Source organism: Mobula hypostoma, chromosome 14 (assembly GCF_963921235.1).
Source record: "Mobula hypostoma chromosome 14, sMobHyp1.1, whole genome shotgun sequence".
Taxonomy (NCBI): Eukaryota; Metazoa; Chordata; class Chondrichthyes; order Myliobatiformes; family Myliobatidae; genus Mobula; species Mobula hypostoma.
Window position 1 is genome coordinate 75195064 of NC_086110.1, and position 20188 is coordinate 75215251.

The window sequence follows — 20188 nt, forward strand, 5'->3', positions numbered from 1 at the left end:
CATCTGCCTTCACAACCTCTCCACTCACTGTTCTGGCATTCTGGTTCCCATCCCCCTGCAACTCTAGTTTAAATCCCACTGTGCAGTTTTAACCAACCTTCCCACTAGGCTATCAGTCCCCCTCCAGTTCAGGGGCAAACCGACCCTTCTGTACAGGTCCCACCTTCCCCGCAAGAGAGCCCAATGATCCAAAAATCTTATAACCTCCCTCCTACACCAATTCCTTAGCCACATACTAAACTGTATAGAACATAGAATAGTACAGCACAGTACAGGCCCTTTGGCCCACAATATTGTGCCAACCCTCAAATCCTGCCTCACATATAAGCCCCCACCTTAAATTCCTCCATATACCTGTCTAGTAGTCTCTTACACTTCACTAGTGTATCTGCCTCCACCACTGACTCAGGCAGTACATTCCACGCACCAACCACTCTCTGAGTAAAAAACCTTCCTCTAATATGAGGGTTAGATATGGCCCTTGTGGCTAAAGGGATCGGGGGTATGGAGGGAAGGCTGATGCAGGGTTCTGAGTTGGATCATCAGCCATGATCATACTGAATGGCGGTGCAGGCTCAAAGGGCCGAATGGCCTACTCCTGCACCTATTTTTCTATGTTTCTATCCCCCTTGAATTTCCCACTCCTTACCTTAAAGCCACATCCTCTTGTATTGAGCAGTGGTGCCCTGGAGAAGAGGCACTGGCTATCCACTCTATCTATTCCTCTTATTATCTTGTACACCTCTATCATGTCTCCTCTCATCCTCCTTCTCTCCAAAGAGTAAAGCCCTAGCTCCCTTAATCTCTGATCATAATACATACTCTCTAAACCAGGCAGCATCCTGGTAAATCTTCTCTGTACACTTTCCAATGCTTCCACATCCTTCCTATAGTGAGGCGACCAGAACTGGACAAGTGTGGCCTAACCAGAGTTTTATAGAGCTGCATCATTACATCATGACTCTTAAACTCTATCCCTCGACTTATGAAAGCTAACACCCCATAAGCTTTCTTAACTACCCTGTCCACCTGTGAGGCAACTTTCAGGGATCTGTGGACATGTACCCCCAGATCCCTCTGCTCCTCCACACTACCAAGTATCCTGCCATTTACTTTGCACTCTGCCTTGGAGTTTGTCCTTCCAAAGTGTACCACCTCACACTTCTCCGGGTTGAACTCTATCTGCCACTTCTCAGCCCACTTCTGCATCCTATCAATGTCTCTCTGCAATCTTTGACAATCCTCTACACTACCTACAACACCACCAACTTTTGTATCGTCTGCAAACTTGCCAACCCACCCTTCTACACCCACATCCAGGTCGTTAATAAAAATCACGAAAAGTAGAGGTCCCAGAGCAGATTCTTGTGGGACACCACTAGTCACAATCCTCCAATCTGAATGTACTCCCTCCAGCACCACCCTCTGCCTTCTGCAGGCAAGCCAATTCTGAATCCAAAATAATCCTCCTAAAATCGTATAATCCTCCTAGTTCTGGCCTCACTAGCACGTGGCACTAGTGGCAATCCCGAAATCACAACCCTGAAGGTCCTACCCTTTAACTTCGCTCCTAACTCCCTGAACTCACTTTGTAGAACTTCATCACTTGTCCTACCCATGACATTGGTATCTACATGGACCACAAGTCTGGCTGTTCACTCTCTCGCTTAAGAACACTGATGACTTGATCGGAGATATCCTGGGCTTCGGCATCTGGGAGGCAAGATGCCATCTGGGAATCCTGTTCTCGCCCAATGAATGATCTGTCTATTCCCCTAACTAAAGAATCTCCATTTACCACAGTGTCCCTCTTCTCCCTCCTTCCTGTCTGGCTCACAAAGCCATACTCAGTACCAGAGTACCGACTAGTGTGACTTTCCTCTGTTGGGTCAAATCCTGCAACAGTATCCAAATTGATGTACCTATTGTGGAGGGGGATGGTCACAGGGGTGTTCTGCACTGGCTCCTTAACCTCTTTCCCCTTCCTGACTGTCACCCAGTTTCCTGTTTCCGGCACCTTGGGTGTAACTACCTCTTTATTTGTCCTCCATCACCCCTTCAGCTTCCCGAATGATCTAGAGTTCATCCAGTTCCAGTTCCAACTCCTCAACGCGGATTATGAGAAGCTGCAGCTGGATGCACTTCTTACAGTTGTGGTGGTCAGCGATACTGTGGGTCTCCCTAACTTCCCACAGACTGCGAGAGGAGCTGTGAGGGAGGGTTTAAAAATTTGGCAGAGGTAAGGGAACCAGAGTGATAGGGCTGAGGAAGGGGAAAACAGAAATAAATCAAAGATAGCATGCTACAGAGATGATAGAACGGACAGGCAGGAGATGAAGCATAATCACAGCTAGTGGGATGAGTTACAGGGCAATAGAGGCATGGTACAGTTAAAACAGAAAGCAACAAATACTGGACTGAAAGTGTCACATGCAGCATAAGAAATAAAAGGGATGATCTTGAAATTCAGCTACATTTTGGCAAGTATGATGTTGTGGCCATCTCAGAAATTTGGCTAAAGGATGGATGCCATTGGGAGTTGAATGTCCAAGGATATACAGTGTATCAGAAAGACAGGTTAGTAGGCAGACAGGGTGGTGTGGCCCTGTGTATAGGAAATAATATTAAATCATTAGAAAGGGATGACATAGGATCAGAAGGTGTAGAGTCTCTATGGGTTGAGTTAAGAAATTGCAAAGGCAAAAGGACCCTAATGGCAGTTGTATACAGGCCTCCAAACAGCAGCCAGGATGTGGATTACAAATTACAGGAGGAGATAGAAAAGGCATGTCAGAAGGGCAATGTCATGATAATCGTTGGGCATTTTAACATGAAAGTAGATTGAGAAAACCAGGCCAGTACTGGACCTCAAGAGAGAATTTGTAGAATGTCTAAGGGATGGCTTTTTAGAACAGCTTGTTGTTGAGCCTACTAGGGGATTGGCTGTGCTGGATTAGGTGTTGTGCAATGATCTGGAGGTGATAAAAGAGCTTAATGTTAAGGAACCCTTAGGGAACAGTGATCACAATATGATCGAGTTCACTTTGAAATTTGAGAAGGAGAAACTAAATTCCAATGTGTCATTATTTCAGTGGAATAAAAGAAATTACAATGGCATGAGAGGGGAACTGGCCAGGTTGACTGGAAAGGGACACTAGCAGGAAGGGCAACAGAGCAGCAATAGCTGGAGTTTCTGCGAAAAATGTGGGAAGGACAAGACAGATATATTCCAAATAAGAAGAAATTTTCTAATGTAAGAAGGACACTACCGTGGCTGACAAGTGATGTGAGAGGCAAAGTAAAAGCAAAAGACAGGGCATACAAGGAAGCCAAAGCTGGTGGGAAAATAGAGAATTGGGTAGCTTTTAAAAACTTGCAGAAGGAAACTAAGAAGGTCATAAGGAAGAAAAAGATGAATTATGAAAAGAAACTGGCGACTAATATCAAAGAAGATACTAAAAGCTTTTTAAAGTATATAAAAGGTAAAAGAGAGTTGAGGGTAGATATAGGACCAATAAAAAATGATGCTGGAGATATTGTAATGAGAGATGCAGAGATGGCAGAGGAACTGAATGCATATTTTGCATCAGTCTTCACCATGGAAGATGTCTGCAGTTTACTGGACATTCAAGAATTTTTTGAGGAAACTACAAGCAGGGTAGACAAAGGAGATGCAGTAGACGTGGTGTACTTGGATTTCCAGAAGGCCTTTGACAAGGTGCTGCACATGAGGCTGCTTAGTAAGATAAGAGCCCGTGGAAATACAGGGGAGTTACTAGCATGGGTGGAGCATTGGCTGATCAGCAGAAAACAGAGAGTGGGAATAAAGGGATCCTATTCTGGCTGGCTGCCAGTTACCAGTGGAGTTCCACAGGGATCAGAGTTGGGACCGCTGCTTTTAACAATGTATGTCATTGATTTGGACTATGGGATTAAAGGATTTGTGGCTAAATTTGCCGATGATACAAAGATAGGTGGAGGAGCGGGTAGTGTTGAGGAAACAGAGAGCCTGCAGAGAGACTTAGATGGTTTAGGGGAATGGGCAAAGAAGTGGCAAATGAAATACAATGTTGGAAAGTGTATGGTCATGCACTTTGGTGGAAGAAATAAACGGCAGACTATTATTTAGATGGGGAGAGAACTCAAAATGCAGAGATGCAAAGGGATTTGGGAGTCCTTGTGCAGCATACTCTAAAGGTTAACCTCCAGGCTGAGTCAGTTGTGAAGAAGGCGCATGCAATGTTGGCATTCATTTCTAGAGGTTAAGAATATAAGAGCAGGGATGTGATATTGAGGCTCTATAAGGCACTCATGAGACCACACTTGGAGTATTGTGTGCAGTTTTGGGCTCCTTATTTTAGAAAGGGTATACTGACATTGGAGATGGTTCAGAGAAGAATCAGGAGAATGATTCCAGGAATGAAAGGGTTACCATATGAGGAACGTCTGGCAGCTCTTGGGCTGTATTCTCTGGAGTTCAGGAGAATGAGGGAGGATCTTATAGAAACGTTTCAAATATTAAAAGGCCTGAACAGATTAGATATGGCAAAGTTATTTCCCATGGTAGAGGAGTCTAGGACAAGAGGGCAAGACTTCAGGATTGAAGGGCAGCCATTTAGAACTGACTGGAAGAATTGGATCAGCCATGATTGAATGGCGGAGCAGACTCGATGGCCCAAATAGCCTACTTCTGCCCCTATATCTTATGATCATTCCACCATCCTGCCTGGCATCTTTAATGTCCCAGCTGAGCAGATATAAAGAAGGGAACAACAAAAACTTAATGTCAGCTTTTCTTTTCTTTCTCTGACTGAAGCCTCTCTTTGCAGAAGCCTCAATATCACCACTCTGACTCTGTCCATAGATGACAACCACTGCGATGATAGCTACTGTGCTTGCTTCTGCATTCCTTTAATTTCCTCTTGTTAATCAATCCCAAACACAGAGCGGTCGTTGGTCAAAGCTCTGTTACGCTGGCGTACCCTGCTGCTGCCTTTTCCTACTTGAGCAGTGGAAGTGTGTGGAATCACCTCCACTCCAACTTCCAGTGTCAGGATTGGTCGCTGGTGAAAACTCTATTACTCTGCTATGCCCTGCTGCTGCTTTTTTCTATTTGGGCAGTGGATTTGAGTGAAATCCTGTTCCCTCAAGCTTCTGATGTATAGATTGGTCACTGGTGAAAGCTCTATTCAATCATTGAGGGATCTCGCTAAAACTTGTTGAATCTTGAAAAGTCTAGACACAGTGGACATGGAGGGGGGAGTGTAGGACATAAGGACTAGAGGGAGGTGCATTTGGAATGGAATTCATTGCCACAGACAGCAGTGGAGGTCATGTCACTGGGTATGGTTAAAGTGGACATTGATAGATCCTTGATTTGTCAGGATGTCAAAGGTACGGGGAGAATGCAGGAGAACAGGATTGAAAGGGATAATAAATCAGCTATGAGGGAATGGTGGAGAAGACTTAATGGACTGAATAGCCTAATTTGCTCCGATGTCTTATGGCCTAAACACAGTCTGACATACAGCTTTGTGCAAAAGAAGACAAATTGCACAAATAGAAAAAATACTGAGAAGGTGAGTTCCAAGTGAGTCTGTAGGTTTTGGAAACAGTTCAGGAGTTGAAGTGAGTGAAGTTCAGAGATGAGATTGGATAGAAGCTCACGAGTTTTGTTGCATATAGGATTTTTTTGGAGGTCTCCCTGTCCAGTCCGTCCTCCCAGCCTGGTGGATTCCACATCTGGAAGCAGATAACAGTGAAAATTGATGACCAGTGTGTACATTGCTAGTTTCAACATTCAGGATTGTTTAATGCCATTTCCTGGACACAAGTGTAAGGAGAACAAAATAATTTTTACTGCAGAACTGATGAAGCACAAGAAAACACAAATAAGATTAAAAATATGATAATAAAAACACAATAAATATAAATACATCAGATGGCTTATACACATAGACTGATTATATGTACATGAGGTAACACTCAGCACAGGAGTGTCTGTACATAAGGTGACTGACAGGAAATGATAAAGTAGTGGTGGTTGGGGGTGTGGAGGTGTTGATCAGCCTTACCGCTTGATGAAAGTAACCGTTTTGAGTTTGGTGGTCCTGGTGGGCATAGATGACAGACTGCGGCCAGTGATCAAGGAGAGTGGCTTGATCCAAAGCTGGCTAAGTTTCATTGTCTCAGCCAATGAAAGAGCTGTGGGTTGGAAATCATAGCTGGGCTCTTGGCAAAGATTCAGCAATAAGCAAAGAATTCCTGATGAAAACTGCAACAAAATTCCCAATGAACTTCAGATTCAGAATTATTTATTACATATACATTGAAACATACAATGAAATGTGTCATGTGTAAACTGGACTCTCTGACGGTGGTGTCTGAAAAGAGGATGCTGTCTAAGTTGCATGCCATCTTGGTCAATGTCTCCCATCCACTACATAATGTACAGGGTGGGCACAGGAGTACATTCAGCCAGAGACTCATTCCACCGAGATGCAGCACAGAGCGTCATAGGAAGTCATTCCTGCCTGTGGCCATCAAACTTTACAACTCCTCCCTTGGAGGGTCAGACACCCTGAGCCAATAGGCTGGTCCTGGATTTATTTCATAATTTACTGGCATAATTTAACTATTTATTACTATTTTCTATTACTATTTATTATTTCTATGACTATTACTATTTACTAATAGTAATATTACTATTACTATTTATTATTTATGGTGCAACTGTAACGAAAACCAGTTTCCCCCGGGATCAATAAAGTATGACTATGACTATGACTATTTGCATTAACAACCAACACTTAAGGCCTATGGTGTGTTGGCCTTCATCAACTGTGTGACTGAGTTCAAGAGCCGTGAGGTAATGTTACAGCTATATAAGACCTTAGTCAGACCCAAGGATGTGGATACCATAGTGAGAGTGCAGAGGAGATTTACAAGGATGTTGCCTGAACTTGAGAGCACCCCTTATGAGAATAGGTTGTGTGAACTCGGCCTTTTCTCCTTGCAGCGAAGGGGGATGAGAGGTGACCTGATAGAGGTGTATAAGATGATGAGAAGCATTGATTGTGGGCATAGTCAGAGGCTTTCTCCCAGGGCTGAAATAGTTAACACTAGAGGGCACCGTTTTAAGGTGCTTGGACGTAGGTACAAGGGGCATGTTAGAGGCAAGTTTTTCACACAAAGAGTGCTGGGTGTCAGCGACAGTGGTAGAGGTGGATAAAATAGGGTCTCTTAAGAGACACTTAGATAGATACATGGAGCTTAGAAAAATAGAGGGCAATGCGGTAGGGAAATCCAAGGCAGCTTCTAGACCAGGTTACATGGTTGGCACAACATTGTGGGCCGAAGGGCCTGTAATGTGCAGTAGGTTTCTATGTTCTATATTCTAACATGACTAAGGATGTTCTGGGGGCAGCCCACAAGTATGGTCACACATTCTGGCATCAACACAGCATTCCCACGATCCTCGGCAGAACAACACAGAACATAACAAACCACGTTCCTTCCTCCCATCCAACACACACACACACACACACACACACAAAGAGTCCTCTAATCCCAGGCATGTCTGCTTTCACCCTCCAGTTAACTCGCAGATTTGCAGAAAATGGGCCTTCAACTTCTCGAGCAGAATCTCAGAAAATCACAGACCCGGCCATTGGGCCTTAATTTCTGGACTTCTGATTGACTTTTGGTCTCTGATCTGAACTTCTGATCGAACCTGAATGAAGTCTGAACTCCAGGGCTCAAAGGCCGGTCTCGTCGATGACAGGACCTGAACACGAATCTCAAACTTGGAACTCTCACTTAACATACAAATGATAATGATTAAATGGGCAGTGAAATGATAGATGGAACTTAAGCCTACAGCGGTGATGCACTCGGGAGTGAATCCGACGGGAGTGATGTACTCGGGAGCGAGTCCGACAGGGGCGACGTACTCGGGAGTGAGTCCGACAGGGGTGATGTACTCGGGAGCGAGTCCGACAGGGGTGATGTACTCGGGAGCGAATCCGACAGGGGCGATGTACTCGGGAGCAAATCCGACAGGGGCGATGTACTCGGGAGTGAATCCGACAAGGGCGATGTACTCGGGAGTGAATCCGACAGGGGCGATGTACTCGGGAGCAAATCCGACAGGGGCGATGTACTCGGGAGTGAGTCCGACAGGGGTGATGTACTCGGGAGCGAGTCCGACAGGAGTGATGTACTCGGGAGCGAATCTGACAGCGGTGATGTACTCGGGAGTGAATCCGACAGGGGCGATGTACTCGGGAGTGAGTCCGACAGGGGCGATGTACTCGGAGCGAGTCCGACAGGGGTGATGTACTCGGGAGCAAGTCCGACAGCAGTGATGTACTCGGGAGTGAATCCGACAGGAGTGATGTACTCGGGAGTGAGTCCGACAGGGTTGATGTACTTGGAACATAATCCGACAGGGGTGATGTATTTCGTCGTCATTAGGTCACATCTGGAATTTCCAGTTGGCGGACTATTTCCCTCCACACCGCTCTGTCCCGACACTTGTCCACAACATCCCTAGTCTTGTCCAGCCTGGTCCAATCCTTGATGTTATCCAGCCACGTTGTTCCTTGCCTTCCTCTTCCTTTCCTTCCCTCCACCTTTCTATATAGCAAGTCCGACAAGGTGTTATCTCTCCGCGTAACATGTCCACAATAAGCAATTTTTAACTTCAGAATGTCTTATGGTCTAATCTTCTCCAGCAATATCCGTGGTCTATCAACTTCGGACAAAACCCTCTCATTTGAAATTTTCTCTACCCAGCTGATCTTCAACATTCATCGATAGCACCACATTTCAAAAGCGTTAATTCGTTTCAAGTCATCCTTCTTCAGGGTCTGTGTTTCTGATCCATACCTCAGTACTGACCATACGTAACACTCGAGGAAGCGGATTCTACTTTGGATGTCTACCTTCCGACTGCATAGTAGATCTTTTAGCTTCATGAACTGGGTCTTAGCCATACCTATTCTCCTTCTGATCTCAACTCACATCTCCCGTCATCTGTCAGACAACTGCCAAGATACTCAAACTTTGCACCTGTTCAATGTCTTGTCCATTCACTTGCAACAATACCATCATGAATGAGTTTTTAGTGTTTGTTTTGCTTACCACCATCGATTTTGTTTTCTTAGGGTTGCTTTTAAGTCTGTAGTCAAGGCTTTTCTCATTCACTTTATTCAGCATAATTTGCAGTTCGCATTCGCTGTCAGCTAACAACGCGGTGTTGTCCGCATACCTGATGTTATCCACCTTCTGGCCTCTGATTGGAATACCTGTCTCCTGATGGTCACATTCCCGAAAAATCCATTCTCCGTAGAGGTTGAACAAATCTGGCGATCCAACACAGCCTTGCCTTACGCCTCGTTTAATACATGCCCATGGTGATAGCTCATTTTCTACCCTGACCGCTGCTTTCTGTTTCCTTATTATCTACACATTCTCCCATCCCAGATCGTAGTTGTTCAACACCTCTATTACTTTCTTGTGTCTTAATTTCTCAAAAGCCTTTTCATAGTCAATAAAGCATAAGTAGATGGTCTTTTGTGCCTCGATGCATCTCTCCATGATGTTTCTCATCGCAAATATTCCTTCCCTTGTTCCTGAGCCTTTATGAAAACCAAACTGCGTTTCTCCAGTCTCATCGCTGATTTTACCTTTCATTCTGCTGAACACTATTTTCAACAGTAGCTTGACACAGTGAGACATTATGCTTATCGTCCTGTGTTCATTACATTTTATCGTCCATGGCTTCTTTGGTAAGGCGATAAATACCGATTTGAGAAAGTCCTCCGGAAGATTGCGCTAAAAGGTTCGTTTTTCCCTTCGGACCAAGTGATTTCAGAATTTCAGTGGAAATCTTATCTTCACTGGCCGCCTTTCTGACTTTCAGACTCTAAATCGCACTTTCCATCTCTGACATCAATATTTTAATTTGATTAGTCATTTGATTTAATTCTGGTAAATCCTCAATCCTGCTATCTTCAAATAATTCTGAGATGTACTCAACCCATCTGTTCATGATCTCTTCCTTTTCATAGCATGGATTACCACTACCGTCTTCGACACACACAGCTGATGGCATGGTCCTCTTTAATTTCGTCATATCCTTTACCTTTTGGTAAAGGCCCCTATAACCATAACTTCGTTCATACTGCTCAATTTCTTCGCACTGTTCATTCATCCAATTTTCTTTCACTTCTTTGCATTTTCTTTGAACCAAGCGGTGTAGGACTTTGTATCGTTCATTATCCCGCTGTTTTACCTTTCTTCTTTCTTCAGTTAACTTTCTCAGCTCATCGGTGAACCAAGGGTTATGTCTTTTGCTCTTTTTCCAAAAACCCAAAGTCTTTTCTGCAACTTCTGTCGCTGTTGTTTTAAACTCTTCCCATATGCTCTCTACTGCCATGTTGCTACACTCGTCATCTAAGACTGAAAATCTATTCTCCGTTTCGACCAAATATTCCATCTTTTTTGCTTCATCCGTAATGAGTAAATCAAAGTCTATCTTATTTGGTGGTTTGACTTTTCTCATCTTCTTCAAATGCACACTCATGTCCAATACCACAGGGTTGGGATCTGTATAACAGTCGGCACCAGGGTAAGTTTTCACCTGCTTCCCTCCATTCCTGAATCAATTGGTACTAAAATATAGTCAATTTGGTTTTTTACTGACCCATCAGAACTGGTCCATGTGTACAGTCTCTGTTTTGGCAGACTGTACCAGGTGTTCGCAATCATTAGTTTGTTAGTTTTTGCAAATTCAACCAGTCTTTCTCCACGGTCATTTCTTTCCTCAAGTCGGCAGGGTCCGACAGTCAAAACTTCTCTTGTGTGGCCAACTTTGGCATTAAAATCACCAAGAATCACAGTTACTTCATTGTTTTTAGTCTTTTTCATTAGCCTTTCAACTTCTCTGCAGACCATATCAACTTCGTCATCGTCATAGTCCGTGGTTGGCATATAGACCTGTATGACGTTAATGTCAAATGGTTTAGCTGAGATTTTAATCATCATCACTCTTTTGTTAATGGATTCACTGCCTTTGATAGTTCTCACTGTTTCCTTGTCTACCAAAATTCCAACTCCGTGCTTACGTTCACTTCCTCCTGAATAGATCAGTTGGTATCCATCATCCCTTTTGAGCTATCCCCCCCCCCGCCGTCCATCTGGTTTCACATAGTCCGAGTATGTTCATCTTCAGTCTTTTCATTTCCATAACCACATTTTCTAGTTTACCTCGTATAAGAAGAGATCTAATATTCCATGTAGCTATCCTGACATGAGGTTTTTGCTCGATGACGACCCTGGTAGCCTCATTCCTACCGTTGCCGGATGCAACTCCACTACTGTTATTCGTGGCTCCGTTAACATCGTTGTTTTGATCCTTTATTGAGACTGACATATTGGGAAATCATGTCCTTGGCAGGTTACAGCAGTGGTTTGCCTTTACCTTCTGCCGGTGAGTTTAACGAGATCGCCACCTCTCTTCTTGGTAGATCATCTGCTTGCAAAGCAACCATTGTCTTCCAAGGTTGTAGCTCTTCCGCCGTCCCCACCAGTCTCCTGCTGGGTCCGCCGCTGGCCATCGCTCATAACCCCGAGCAAGGGACCCTTACCAGGTGCTACCAGCCGGGTCAGCTGGATCTGGGGCGAATCGCAAGGGAAGGGGCGACCACACCCTTAGGCCAACTTAAGGCCCTGCTACACAGGTTTACTTGATACAAACACGAAAAATTAAAAATTAAAATGACAGCAAATAAAACTTCATTAATGAGGGTAATGTGGGAGGATACCCGAGCTTCGCAGCACCACGCCACCTCTTCTGGGTCGGCCCGGTGAAAGTTGAAGTCATTGGTGGTACTGTCCCACTCCTTTTTGGAGGCCCGGACACTGGAGAGGCTGCTCCCCAGCCCGGAGGGAGCCGACGCCCAGCCCCGGCACACAGAGACACCCGCGGCCCCAGGACAAGTATAGGTGGGGCCTCCGCAGCCTTGGCGCCGCGCTTCCGCTTCACTTGAGAAATGGCAGCTGCGTAACAAACAACAGCCAAGGGCAAAACTCCTGAATCTCCAGGCCCCACCTTGCCGGTGTTCGCTGTCCCTCCAGTGGTCTGTGGAACAGTGTTCTGTCACTCAGTTCCGTGTGCAGAGCCCTGATACTGCCCAGTGGGAGCAGAGAGGCCCACTGGGACACAGCGGCCCGCTGGGAGCAGAGCGGCCCACTGGGAACAGAGCGGCCCACTGGGAGCAGAGCAGCCCGCTGGGACAGAGCGGCCCACTGCAGTCACTCACACTCACACTAGCTTGGGATGTACTTGGGAGGATGAGAAAGGGTAGAACGCGAGTCCTTCATTGAGGGCATGTTGATGTTTGTGAAACTTCGGTGTTTGCAGGGTAGTTGGGGATGACAATTGATGACAACCAGTACTACCTACAGTGGCAGAGATGGCACAGTAGCAAAGCGGTTAACGTAACGCTTTACAGTGCCGGTGACCTAGCTTTTGTTTAAAGATTAGTTTCATTTCTCACATACAGTACTGTGCAAAAGTCTAAGACATATATATAGCTAGAGTGCCTGAGACTTTTGAAGAGTACTGTAGCGATTTACTGTTTTGCAGGATACTGTTGCAGTAAAATCAAAACAAATTTCATGACATATGTAAGTGATGACAGACATGATTCTGATATGGGTCTCTAATATGGTCTGGGAGTGGGAAGGGGACACGGACAGGGAGAGGACAATTATGGTCCGGAAAAGGAGAAGGGAGAGGTGAGGGAACAGGAAGGACCAGAGTGACATGGTGGGGGTGTGTGTAAAATTAGCTGAAAGTTAGATAAATTAATGTTCATGCCATCAGGCTGGAAGCTACCCAGGTGGAATATGAGGTGTTGCTCCTCCAAAATGAGTTTGGCCTCATTCTGGCAGTGGAGGTCAGGCTGCATCTGGACTTAAACTGATCTGGAGATACAAAATTCTGCAGTTGCTGAAATGTAGAGCAAAAGAAATGCTGGAGGAACTCAGTGGGTCAAGCAGCATCTGTGGAGGCAGAGGGAGGGTCAAGGTTTAGGGCGGCAACCCTACAACAAGATTAAACTGATAGATTTGATCTTACCCTTGATATTAACCAACCAGCTTCGTGATTGGTCATTCCCAACAAGTAGGGGACCACAGTCATTCCTTTGGCTTCAAAGACCTGCTCGGCATTTTTCGTTAGGAAGATCCCATCCACCACTATAGGTGTAATTATCTGTTTGGAAAAATAAGGCAGAAAAGTTTAACTGGGGCAATCAGTGTCAAAAACAGAGCAGAGTAGTTCAAACACGACATGGATTTACACACTCCCCTGAATACGAAGCTTTCTTTGGTCAAGAAAGCACAACAGCATGCTGAGGAGATTGAGACATAAAAGGTCCCTCCTGACCAGCTGCATCACCATCTGGTTTGGGAATTGCAAGGCATCTGAACACAAGTCCCGACAAAGGGTTGAAAGGACGACTGAGAGGATCATTGATTGATCTACTTAGTGATACACTGTGGATTAGGCCCCACAGCCCTTCCAGCCTTGCTGCCCAGCAACCCCCGACAAACCCGAGCTAAATCATGGGACAACTTACAATGACCAGTTAACCTACCCTGTACGTCTTTGGACTGGGGAGGGTGTGGGGGAGAACCAGAGACCCAGAGAAAAGTTTAATACATGGCTAGGGAGTTGGTGTAAGGGGGGGGCATAAGATTTTTGGATCATTGGGCTCTTTTCTAGGGAAGGTGGGACCTGTACAGAAGAGATGGCTTGCACCTGAACTGGAAGGGGACTAATATCCTCGTGGGAAGGTTAGTTAGAGCTGCACGGTGGGATTTAAACTAGAGTTACAGGGGGATGGGAACCAGAGTGCCTAAACAGTTGGCGGAGAGGTTGTGAATGCAGATGTTGGTAAGATCTTAGACAAAGTCAGGAATGAAAAGGTTGAGCATGGTGCAACTGGTGTCCTGAGCTGCGTATATTTCAATGCAAGAAGTATCTTAGGATAGTGCTAAAGATGTGGTAGCTGGTTTACAAACAGAGGCAATGTGTAGCAAGGAGAAGCTGCAGACAGGGCAAAATTACAGCTAACAGAATGAGTTGCAATGTAAAAGATGGACAATGTTGAAGAGAGTGAATACAGGACTGAAGAAGTTATATTTGACTGTGCGCAGTATACAGAATAAGGTAGATGAACTTGTAGGTATGATGTTCTGGGCATCACTGAATCATGGCTGAAAGAAGATTATAGCTGAGAGCTTTGGAATTTCAGAAGGCCCAGGATATATACATCCTGAAAAGGAAAAAGTATTCTAAAGGAAAGTTGCCAGAACCATGGCTAACAAGAGAAGTCAAAGCCAACATTAAAGCCAAAGAAAGGGCATATAATAGAGCAAAAATTAGTGGGGAGTTGGAGGATTGGGAAGCTTTCAAATACCGACAGAAGGCAACTAAAAAAGTCATTAAGAAGGTAAAGCTGGAATACAAAGGTAAGTTAGCTAATAATATTAAAGAGGATAGGAAAAGTATCTTCAGGTTGATAAAGTGTAAAAGAGAGGTGAGAGTAGATTTCAGTATTAGCTGGAAAACGATGCTGGAGAGGTAGTAATGGGGGACAATGAAATGGCAGATGAACTGAATTACTATTTTACATCAGTCTTCACTGTGGAAGACACTTGCAGTATGGTGGAATTTCCAGGAGTTAGGGGTCATGAAGTGTGTGAAGTAGTCATACCTAGAGAGAAAGTTCTTGGGAAACTGTTGTCCCCTTGTTCAAAAAAGGTAGTAGGGGATAGTCCGGGTAATTATAGACCAGTGAGCCTTACGTCTCTGGTGGGAAAGCTGTTGGAAAAGATTCTTAGAGATAGGAACTATGGGCATTTAGAGAATCATGGTCTGATCGGGGACAGTCAGCATGGCTTTGTGAAGAGCAGATAGTGTCGAACAAGCCTGATAGAGTTCTTTGACGAGGTACCAGGCATATAGATGAAGGTAGTGCAGTGGAAGTGATCTATATGGATTTTAGTAAGACATTTGACAAGGTTCCACACGGTAGGCTAATTCAGAAAGTCAGAAGGCATAGGATCCAGGGAAGTTTGGCCAGGTGGATTCAGAATTGGCTTGCCTGCAAAAGGCAGAGGGTCGTGGTGGAGGGAGTACATTCAGATTGGAGGATTGTGACTAGTGGTGTCCCACAAGTATCAGTTTTGGGACCTCTACTTTTCATGATTTTTATTAACCACTTGGAAGTGGGGGTAGAAGGGTGGGTTGGCAAGTTTGCAGTCAATACAAAGGTTGGTGGTGTTGTAGATAGTGTACAGGATAGTTGAAGATTGCAGAGAGACATTGATAGGTTGCAGAAGTGGGCTGAGAAGTGGCAGATGGAGTTCAACCCAGAGAAGTGTGAGGTGGTACACCTTGGAAGGACAAACTCCAAGGCAGAGTACAAAGTAAATGGCAGGATACTTGGTAGTGTGGAGGAGCAGAGGGATCTGGGGTACATGTGCACAGATCCCTGAAAGTTGCCTCACAGGTAGATAGGGTAGTTAAGAAAGCTTATGGGGTGTTAGCTTTCATACATCGAGTGATGGAGTTTAAGAGTCGCGAGGTAATGATGCAGCTCTATAAAACTCTGGTTAGGCCACATTTGGAGTACTATGTCCAGTTCTGGTCGCCTCACTACAGGAAGGATGTGGAAGCATTGGAAAGGGTACAGAGGAGATTTACCAGGATGCTGCCTGGTTTAGAGAGTATGTATTATGATCAGAGATTAAGGGAGCTAGGGCTTTACTCTTTAGAGAGAAGGAGGATGAGAAGAGACACGATAGAGGTATACAAGATATTAAGAGGAATAGATAGAGTGGATAGCCAGCGCCTCTTCCCCAGGGCACCACTGCTCAATACAAGGGGACATGGCTTTAAGGTAAGGGGTGGGAAGTTCAAGGGGGATATTAGAGGAAGGTTTTTTACTCAGAGTGTGGCTGGTGCGTGGAATACACTGCCTGAGCCAGTGCTAGAGACAGATACACTAGTGAAATTTAAGAGACTACTAGACAGGTATATGGAGGAATTTAAGGTGGGGGGTAATATGGGAGGCAGGGTTTGGGGGTTAGCATAACAATGTGGGCCAAAGGGCCTGTACTGTGCTGTACTATTCTATGTTCTATAAACTGAAAGGTCTGATAAATCACCTGGACCAGATGGTATACACAGAAGGGTTCTGGAAGAAGTGGCTGAAGAGATCGTGGAGTTATTAGTAATGATCTTTCAAGAATCACTAGATTTTGAAATGGTTCCAGAAGACTGGAAAATTGCAAATGTCACTCCACCCTTCAAGAAGGGAAAGGGGCAGAAGAAAGGAAACTAGTCTGGCCTCAGTGGTTTGGAAATCATGGGAGTCAATTATTAAGCATGAGGTCTCAGTGTACTTGGAGGCACATGATAAAATAGGACATCGTCAGCATGGTTTCCTCAAGGGAAAGTTTTGCCTGACAAATCTATTGGAATTCTTTGAAGGAAGAACAAGCAGGATAGACAATGGAGAATCAGTAGATGCTCTGTACTTGGATTTTCCGAAGGCCTTTGAGAAAGTGCCACACTTGAGGCTGATTAAGAAGCTATGAGCCTGTGGTATTACAGGAAAAATTCAGCAGAGATAAAGCAATGGTAGGAGGCAACAAGTGGGAACACAGGGAGTCTTTTCTGGTTGGCTGCTGGTGACTAGTGGTTTTCCACAGGGGTCTGTGTTGGGTTCGATTCTTTTTGCGTTGTATGTGAATGATTTGGATGGACTTGATGGCTTTGTTGCAAAGTTTGCAGAGGATATGCAGATAGGTAGAGGGGCAAGTAGTTTTGAGGAAGTAGAGAGGCTACAAGTGATTGGCCGAGTTAACTACAACTTGATTGAAAAATCATGCACCAATTGCATGCCACATTCCCTGCAATGAAGCCAACTGAAAGGGAATTAAGGAAGGTTCTGGATGATGCCACAACTGTCTCCTTGCCGAACACCATGAACCGTTGTGTAAAAGAGGACAAACAGGTGTTGGTGCCAATCTTTGTGCCTCTGGCTTGAAAGCACATTGGACCAAGGATGGACCAGGCTTCTCAGAGGAAGTATGAAAGTGACGAAAGCAGTGGTCCGACTATAACAGTTTTTATAGGCAACAAATGTGAGAAAGCTTCTGATATGTTAATCAGGCAGTTACTTGGAAATGTGGCTTGGTGTAAAACAGGAAGAGAGCTCAAGGAGGTTGAGGAAAGTTGCAAGCATTTGGCTTTTGTGAGTATAAAGAACCAGAATCTACTCTGCGTTCATTAAGGTTATTGCATGAACTTCAACTGGGAGACAAAAAGCTGTTTGTAAAAATAGATGCAAAAACCAAAGCCCAGCTGAACGAACAGAAGGCCAAAAAGACAGGACTCAATGCAGACACAAAAACAGGGGATACATTAGATGATGTTGCAGATGAGGAAACCAAGAGGAGAGGTCAGATTGTGAAGGGAGCACTAGAGTGATTAATATCAGAATATTCCAGTGAACTAGACGCACCTTCCCAAGATCAAAACAAAGAAGAAAATGGACTGAGAAGAAGGGTGCCCAAAGCTGTCAGAACCACTTCCTGCAGTGTCAGAGTCAACTCCTACCACTATCATGGAGGAGGCCCCAGTACCTGAGGTTGTTTTCACAGTCACAAGTCTCACCTGCCAAGCAGAATGATTCCCCTTATCAGGAAAGACTTTATCCCAGAAGAGTAAGAAATGCTCCACTGTGATTAAATCTTTAGGCCTGAACGGTCCAATTTAAAAATTTACTTTGCTGTGGATGTCTGTATGTAGCAGTTGTATTATACGGTATAGTTTGTATATTGGTGAGATGCATTCCCTATTGAGTTGCAGTTTACAGCTAAGCAGGGAGAAGTGTTGTGCATTTCATATTTTAATAATACTTGGGTATTCTTGTGCTGTATGTGTGTGTGAGTGTGTGTGTGTATATAGTCTGATTAAACATTAATTTAAATAATTCGTTACGAGTTGGATGTATCAATACATGACTTGCATACGTCAACATGCTGCCACGTGATATGTGTGTGTCTCGCTTAAAGTAAAACACAAAGTTAGACCCTCATTCCTAGCCTCCTGTGTCTTCCTTCAAGTTAGTTTGATGTTTTGAAGTTACAAAACATAACAACCTCCGCCCCAGTGGGAGTGGGATCAACAGTCCACGAGCAGGGTGGGTGGGTTCCTTCATGATGTTACTGTCTCTTTGCCAGCACCTTATGTTCTTCCACAAGGTTATTCCCTTAATGAAAGGAGAAAGCTTCTGAATGACTTTCTTTCATGCGGGGAGGCTGATGCACGGGCAGACACCTCACTGGAATTTGAAGACAGACAGTGCAAATTTAAAAAATACTGAGAACGAGTTATAAAGAGTCTTTGAAAGTGAGACTGTAGATTGTGGAATGAGTGCACAGTTGAGGTGAGTGAAGTTATCCATGCTGGTTCATGAGCCTGATGGTTATAGGGTAATAACTGTTCCTGAACCTGGTTTGTGTGGGACTCGAGGCTCCTGTATCTCCTGCCCAATGGTAGTGGGGAGAAGTGAGCATGGCCTGGATGGTGGGGGCATTTAGATTAGATTATTAGATTAGATTAGATTAGATTATGAGGACACGCAGTCCTTTTTTATTGTCATTTAATAATGCATGCATTAAGAAATGATACAATTTGTTCCTCCAGAATGATATCACAGAAACACAAGACAAACCAAGACTAAAAAAAACTGACAAAAACCACATAATTATAACATATAGTTACAACAGTGCAAACAATACCGTAACTTGATAGAAGAACAGACCATGGGCACGGCAAAAAAAAGTCTCAAAGTCTCTCGAAAGTCCCATCATCTCACGCAGACGGTTGAAGGAAGAAAACTCTTCCTGCCATGAGTATCCAGCACTGCAAACTTGCCGATGCAGCATCCTGGAAGCACCCAACCACAGTCCGACTCCGAGTCTGTCCGAATACTTCAAGCCTCCAACCAGCTCTCCGACACCGAGCACCGAGCACCATCTCTGCCAAGCGCTTCGACCCCAGCCCCAGCAACAGGCAATAGGCAAGGCCAGGGATTTGGGGCCTTCCCCTCCGGAGATTCACGATCGCACAGTAGCAGCGGCAGCGAAGCGGGCATTTCAGAAGTTTCTCCAGATGTTCCTCCATGCTCCTCACGGCTGTCTCCATCAAATCAGGATTGTGCACGGCATCCTACTTACAAATACGATATCAATTCGCAGCAGCCACACGCGCTGTGTCGTGCCGCCATCTTCTCCTCCCCTACAATTTGATGATGGATACTACTTTCTTCTGCACTGATTCATGTAAATGTACTCAATTCACTATGTCCAAGAGGCTACATCTATTAGTCTCATCCAGACACTAGCACTGCGGATATTGTAACGTTGCTTCGGCGACGGTCACAGTGTGGTGCTCAAACATATGGAGTGGGAATTTGAAGCCATAACGTCCACAGTGAATCCCAGCCGACAGCACAAGTATTTTGGATGCTGTCACAGGTAATTGGTTTTGGTTTATTGTGGTCACATGTACCATGATTCAATGGAAATATTTTGTTTTGCAGGCTACCCAGACAGATCATGCCACACAAAATTGCATCAAGCTGTTTGCAGGTGATACCACTGTTGTGCATTGCATCTCAAATAATGATGAGTTGGGGCACAGGAAGGAGATTGAGAGCCCGGTGACCTGGTGCCATGACAACAGCCTTTCCTCAATGTCAGTGAAACAAGAGAGCTGGTCATTGACCTCAGGAAGGGTGCACAAAGGGGGGAGCAGTGTGCATGCTCCTGTCTACTGCAATGGTGCTGAAGTCGACAGTGTTGAGGGCTTCAAGTTCCCAGGAGTAAACTCTGCAGTGAAATCATCTCAAATTCCACGTTGTCAACATCAGAAACCAGAAAAGGAAATGTGATTGTGTATGATCCTGAAATATACTTAACGTGCCAACGAGGTAGAGTGACAACCCTTTGTGAGCAGTTTATATTCCTTTGTGTGCTAGTAACGAAAGACGAGTGGGTGTGCACACGTGCACACCTAAAAGGGAACACTGCTGGCAGG

The 20188-nt window shown here is 44.8% G+C and overlaps 1 protein-coding gene across 3 annotated transcripts in view; it reads right to left on the bottom strand.

Moving 5' to 3' along the window:
• The window catches only part of LOC134356353 (fatty acyl-CoA hydrolase precursor, medium chain-like), a 124746-nt gene that overhangs the window by 70540 nt on the left and 34018 nt on the right, over positions 1 to 20188 (bottom strand). For all 3 annotated transcript variants that reach the window (XM_063067251.1, XM_063067250.1, XM_063067249.1), the window contains exons 8-9: positions 13148 to 13282; positions 5668 to 5742 (exon numbers count right to left, since the gene is read on the bottom strand). In XM_063067251.1, coding sequence (XP_062923321.1) covers positions 5668 to 5742; positions 13148 to 13282 — 210 coding nt within the window. The remainder of the gene's footprint in view (positions 1 to 5667; positions 5743 to 13147; positions 13283 to 20188) is intronic.